This window comes from Idiotropiscis lumnitzeri, chromosome 5 (genome assembly GCF_059441095.1).
Source record: "Idiotropiscis lumnitzeri isolate Australia: NSW breed Sydney's pygmy pipehorse chromosome 5, RoL_Ilum_1.0, whole genome shotgun sequence".
NCBI classification, from domain to species: domain Eukaryota; kingdom Metazoa; phylum Chordata; class Actinopteri; order Syngnathiformes; family Syngnathidae; genus Idiotropiscis; species Idiotropiscis lumnitzeri.
In genome coordinates, this window is record NC_142395.1 from 19,907,186 (window position 1) to 19,913,936 (window position 6,751).

At 40.9% G+C, this 6,751-nt stretch overlaps 1 protein-coding gene across 3 annotated transcripts in view; it reads left to right on the forward strand.

Moving 5' to 3' along the window:
• pcdh17 (protocadherin 17) overlaps nucleotides 1–5,527 on the forward strand; it is a 52,971-nt gene extending 47,444 nt beyond the window's left edge. For all 3 annotated transcript variants that reach the window (XM_088296576.1, XM_088296578.1, XM_088296577.1), the window contains exon 5: nucleotides 1,735–5,527. In XM_088296576.1, the coding sequence (XP_088152702.1) occupies nucleotides 1,735–2,426 (692 nt within the window). In that variant the 3' untranslated portion in view covers nucleotides 2,427–5,527. The remainder of the gene's footprint in view (nucleotides 1–1,734) is intronic.
• Nucleotides 5,528–6,751: the final 1,224 nt, after the last annotated feature.

Genomic DNA, 6,751 nt, shown 5'->3' on the forward strand with positions numbered 1-6,751 from the left:
TCTTTTCTTGCTTCTGCAATTAAGTGCTAATAAACACAGGTACCCACGAAATGTGGGAGGCATTTGCAGTATTTTCAGATGCACCCACGCTGACCTTTTCTTAGCAGCCCACCTTGTTTCCTCCTCAGATGACTGCTTCAGCATGGGAAATGTCAGGCTCCCTTTGCCAGGCCTATTTGGCTTCTTCAATCATTTGCAAAGTGTTAAGCTCTTCTCTATACGTTCCTTCGGGGCCAAGTCTCTCAGGACTGCTCGCTGCTGACCTGCGACACAGCAAAGACAACCTCAACACGTGCACTCAAGCACATTCACTCGGCATCGCGCCAATAAAAAAAAAAAAAGTATTAGACGCAACTTTTTTGGGTGGAGGTTACTGTAGATTGCAAAATGTCATTGATTTTCAGTAGTCTTCCATTTGTTCCAGAACAATAGCGGACATGCTTTAGGCTCAAAGGCACCCAATTCATATTAGTTTGGATTGGAAAGTGTAAACATTTGAAGTCCTCTCAAATTCATCAGGTGACACACCTCTCACAAAGCATCCAAACAGGCTTTTCATGGAGATCAACAATATTAATTCAACAGCAATTATTCTTTGGATGTTCTTTGTTTCGTATTGTTCGGTGCTAATTGTGCCACTGAGAACAAAATTATCCGTTATTCAAACGTGGACTTTATTGTTATGTGTGTGCGCGTGTATTTTGTACACAAGTAGGTATTGCGTTGTAATAATTACATACAAAAGAAAAAGCAATTGACATCACTCGCAAACAATGTTAAGATGGCTCAGCAGTAGGGATTTAAGCATTCACTCAAGCCCGGATTCGATTTTCTCTTGCCGTTTTCGATTCAATTATTTATTTTTTTCACAAAATGAATGACTTATTTTAAAAACATAGATTTTAACTCAACAAGACGTCTTGTATATTATCAATAGTTGTGAAGCATGTTGCTTTGTCTGTAATCATACTGACTCCCCTTAATAACAGGGATCCATTGTGTCTGCCTGAATGGTGAAGCGTAAAAGATAGCAAACTACGCTTTTAAGACTTTTTGTCCATCTTGGTACAAACCATAAAGGTACAATTTCAGAAAAATACAATCTGATCTCGATTTGACCACACAAAATTCATTCATTTATTGCCCACTGGTGTGTTTTCTCTCTCTTATCTTTCCATCCCATCCCAAAAATATTTGTGGGACGCCATCTGCTTTTTCATCTTGTTTTTTTCTCTTTAAACCCAGGAGGAGAAAAATTTTTTTTTTTTTTTTTTTTTTAATTTTTGGATTCATTTGACACGGGCATGAACACTTCCCATAATCAGCCAAAGTGTGCATCCTTCTGATAGAAATGAAAGAAAAGAATGCACACACACACACGCACACACCAAACATGGGGGAAAATGCAAGCCATTTGGCACGCGTTTTTTGTCAAGGGAAGGCTTCAAAGCCCACTGACATGAATTTATGATAACGGTACAATGCCTTTGCCAAACCTCAACTGTTGTTGTTTTTCTCTCACTCCATCCCCATCACGCCTGTATACCCTGCCATCTCCTTGTTCAGAGCTCGGAAAATGCTAGCTGGTGTCCCCTTCCAAGTATTGTCGAAAGGCGTGTGTGTGTGTGGTGATATCCTTTTGCTGGGACTTTTTTGACTTTTATAAATTTTGCTTGAGTTTATCTTTGAGTTTCATGAGCCTTACATGAATTCATCTCCCCTCTTTCTTTGCAGATGAGGACTGTTTGAATTGTACTGAGGAATGCCGAGTCCTGGGCCATTCTGACCGCTGCTGGATGCCACAGTTCCCGGCCGGTGGAAACCAGGCAGAGGGCGTTGATTACCGCAACAACGTGTTTGTGCCAGCGGGGATGGAGAGCGTGCCTGAGTCAGACACCTATGAGACTGTCAACCCCAATGGCAAAAAGACCTTCTGTACATTTGGCAAGGAGCGGCGTGATCACACCATCCTCATCGCAAACGTCAAGCCCTACTTAAAGGCAAAGCGGGCCCTTAGTCCGTTGCTCCAGGAGGTTCCCTCGGCGTCAAGCAGCCCCGTCAAGGGCTGTTCCACCACATGCTCCTCAGTCAAGAGCCCGGCTGACGGGGCTGAAGGCAAGCCTCCTCTTGCCACCTGCTCCGGCTATTACGGACCTCCTGATGGCCAGTACCTGTCACCTACCAAACAAAATAGGGAGCAGGGGGTTTACCCGCCGTTGCCTCCCTCAGACCCTGTGGCCAAGGTGCTTGCCGAGGCGCGCTCCAGAATCAGTCAAGAGAGCAGAGGTGAAATGGAGTGTGTGCTGGAGCAGGTGGAGCCTGATGTGAGCCGTGATGGAATGGATGCAGACCAGGTGGTGAGAGACATTGACAAGCTTTTGCATGACTGCAGAGGAAGCGAGGCCGCCGGCACACTGAGGAAGTGATAGAAAAGACAAAATAGGAAGGGAGAAAAGGAACGTTGAGTACGGAATAGGAGTCTACTCGAAAAACTCTCATGCCAAAACTGTCACCAAAAGTAATACAAACATTGAAATGAGCTTTTCTCACGGTATGCAAAAATACCCACACTGAAGTGACTATGAGAACAATTATTATGAGTCGTTTGGCAGCAATTCAAATGACAAAACCCCTACCAAGAAAAAAAAAACCGCAGGGACATCTGCTGAATTTTTTTTTTATGTTCCTTGTGCTTGGGATTTTCAAGAAAACAGCAGAGGATTGAGCCTCTGGCACCTCGCAAGATAATATCTAAGTGCCCACCAGCTCATGAGTTTGTTTTTTCCCCGAGTCCTCGTGAAATCCTACATCTGTGTTTGTAGGTGAATTTATTTTAAGTGTGACGGCCATAGAAGAAAGGACTCAATAAGGTCAGACATGACAATCTATGCGATGAGAGACAAATGGATCCTATCGGGACAGTAACTGGCCAAATTGCGCAAAACGACCTGAACGTTTGGTGACTTTAATGTAGGTGTTTACCTTGATGGATTATTTGTGTGAACCTGAAGGGATTGGTAATCAGGCCTTGCGATCTTTGTGAACCGCTCAGGATTAGCGGGCATGGATCAAGAATTGCGAAGGAACCATGTTTTTCACCTACCGTTTGTAGCCACGTGTAAGCTGTGTCCGTCTCACGCTTCTATTCAAACATTCATGACGATGGTCACACGCACCACTTCGACACGAGCACAACACGCCGACACACTCACAAGCACTGACGCCCTGCACTACACACACACTACTGGCCACATGTGTAATTGTCGTATACATGTACATCATCAGCTTTCAGTCCCTTGTGTACAGTGAATTTCCGTGTGTGTGCGTGGCAACGCCTTAAGGCAATCACAAGTTGTATAAAAAGGGACATTTTTCCTCAACTGTGAAAAAAAAAAAGATCTATATGATTATATAGATGCCTATATGTAAGATTCCATGTAAAATGTCCTAATAATAAAATATTTATACATTTTTATATTTAAGAAAAAGAAATGTGGAATCTCAGCAAAAAGTGTCCTTGAGTGAAGGCCAAGAGTGGCGTAAGAACTCAACTCAAAGGACTTAGCTTCTGTTTTGATGACGAATATTCCAAAATAATAAATAAAATGTCCCTTCACATTATCACTATACATACGATCATTATATGTGTAAATGTATTCAAGTTAAATGTGTCGTCATAAAAAAAAAAAAGAAGACATATTTTTATTGATTTCATTTCAATTTCTGTGCATTTGAGCCAAAATGTTACGTGTACAAAAGCTATATTGTGTATTTTATTAAATTAATATATAGTTGTGTTGCAATATACATGGGCTTATATTGTATTTGGCAAAAGTTGCCTTAGTAGCTGTCGAACTCTGTGAGTTTGCTTTAGTTTGGGTTTTTGTTGGTGATTTGTTTTCCTCCCGTTTCTGCATCTTTGCCGACCGGCTTCAGTGCTTTCGAGATGTTTTCCCTGAGATTCAGCTGGATCCCACACAATAACTGTTGAACGCTTAATGAGCCAGCCAGCTGATTTACAACACAACTCAAAAACCAACAACAATAACACAAAAAAAGCAACGACCACAAAATACTATTGGGGTATTTTTACGAAGCCGATTTTTCCGGGCAGCTATTTTCTTTAACAAGAGCTCGTATGCATATTTTTGTGTTCACTCTGTTTTTACTTTTAATTGCCCCCCCCAAAAAGAAAAAAAAAAAGAAACCTGCCATAATGAAAATGGAGTGATTTTCTTGGTGATCATCAAACTGCCTTACTGTCTCTGCGGAGAGCTTACATTATCTTCGGAGCTTATGACTGCTTATGAGACCCCGGTCCACCAGAATGTGCATTTTCTATAAAGGACCAAAGGAGGTCCCCCTTCAGCAGTCCCTGATATTTATTGTATGTACTGCTTCTCAACACATGCTAGAATTCTCCTAGAAACTGGACATCTGAAATTCTCTCTACTTTGAACTTGATGTCTTCGCTATTTAGGTACATCACACAGTCGTAGAATCACATTGAGGCTTTCTTAAGAATAATGACAGACATTTATTTTTTCAAATCTTGGCAAATTTTTGGCCATGCTGTGAAATGAGAGGTGCTTTTTCTAATGTTCTTCGATGGTAAAAAAAAAAAAAAAAAAAAAAAAATCAGCCCGACACGAAGCATGTGTTTTAACCACCAATCCATGTACGATGCATCAATGAGAGGGAACGGTGACTTACTTTCCTGTGTATTTATTTCGCTCCCGCCTGGTGTGTCATACTAGGGAGTGTGTAATGTGAGTTTTGACAGCAAGAATAATAACATTCCATCCTGCATGGCAAGCCACGTAAGAATAGATTTCTTTTCCCCCTGTCACACTCTTAATGAAGTTAGTTTTAAACATCCTCGTGTCATGCTGCTTTCCTCACATTCTCTTTATTTGCCTATTTTGTCCTTCTGTTGCGGTATTTGTTTTCTTGCCTATGAAAAATACCAGGTTGCATTTGAAAGTTGTTTTTAGTCCTAAAGTATTTGAGTTGTGATTTACCTAACTCAGAGATATCAGCGCAGGCTTGGAGGATTTGGCTTAGGAGAAAAGTATTCATGGTTATTTAAAATGGGAGTTTTTATTGCCTCTTTTCGTAAATCAAGTAAGCCTGACAACTTTGCATCATGCGCACACTAGAAACACTTCAAATGTGCTGTTCAAATTACCCCCGCACACAGCAGCCACCACTTCAGCAACACACTGCCTTTCATTTAAATGCAAAAGGCCTTTAAAGGTAAAATAAAGGGTGAAAAGGAGGGCAGAGCAACTGTGGCACTTCTTGTGAACTTGTCTTTGTCGTATTTCTTCCCTTTTCATCTCATTGTGCTCTATCTTTATGCAGAATCAGGTATTGTTTCCAACATTTTCATTCTGCTTTATTCATTTCCATGTCAAGATGAACAAAACATCTTTTTTCTTGCTGTTAAACTTATTTACGGTTTGAACATAATTTTCCTGCAATTCTTGTCTGGGGGATCATTTGCAAGATTTAAAAAAAAAAATTATGCGAGTTTTACAGCCACAGCTGAGTGCTGTCCCCTCTAATGGTGTTTCCTCGGTCCGGCAACCGTCTGTTCATGTGAAAACGACAGGCCGGAAAGGAGCTGGTTGTTGTGTAGGGAAGGTACTCTTTAAAGCCATGACCCCTCTCCTGGGCTATTTGCTGTCTAATAGCGCAAGGCCTGATGCTGAGGTCAGCACATAATAGGAGATGCAGCATAATGCGAGGCCTCTCCCGCCATGCTATCATTCCCGGCTGGCGGTGTATTTCTCCAATCCGAAATGGGCTATTTTAGCGCACCGTCTGGTTTTCCCAAGTTTTTAGGGCAAGGCCTTGTTGAATGTGGCCCACCGCCATAGTCTCACTCACACCGTTGCAGGTACAAAACACCCACAACAGGTCATGTTGGTCAGTGACAGCTAGCATCCAGTGTTTGTCAGTGTCATCTTTGCCCGCTCCCCAAAATCCTGCACTGCACAGCGCTACAACAGGCAACTGGTGAAGACCAGAGAAATCCACGTGGATTATTTCAACCGCTATTGTCTAAAGGCTTTGTTCATTGTGAAAAAAAAGATGAAAAATTCAAATAAAAAAAAACTAATAATAATCTTCTCTTGTCTTTATCGTTTTATTTTTTTTTATTCTTATTATATTCATGTAATTATCTTTTTTTGTAACCAATGTTTTAACCTTCCCCAGCTGATTATATATTCTCCCCTACACAGGTTTCTAAAGAAAATATATGGGCCAAGGATATTTTTCTTTCTGCATTAGCCTTTAAGGAGTATAATAATAGATAGCAGTGTGTGCGTGTGTTTGTGTGAGAGGGAGGTTTACACATTAATAATATGAGTGGAAACATTGAATAGGCAAAACTATCCGTAGCGTGGGCCTGTGTAGGAAGCAAAAAAACGGTGAAGCAAACAATTGACCGTGAGGACCTTCCCCTATTAACTAAGAAATGCTGGTTAAAAGAAATGTGAACTCTTGTGACACCATCTACATAAAATGCATTCAATTAAAAAAAAAAAAAAGCCTCAAGAAATATAATCAATTTGAATTTCCTGGAAAGGGAATGTTAAAGCAATGTTGGTACACTCTGGAAATCAGATGAAAATTACGATTTGGATTGTCCAAGACAGAACAGCACAAAATAAATAATACTTGGGAATTTAAATCACAAAACGGGACTGTTCATTCCAGGGAAGAAGCATTTTTCGGATAATAG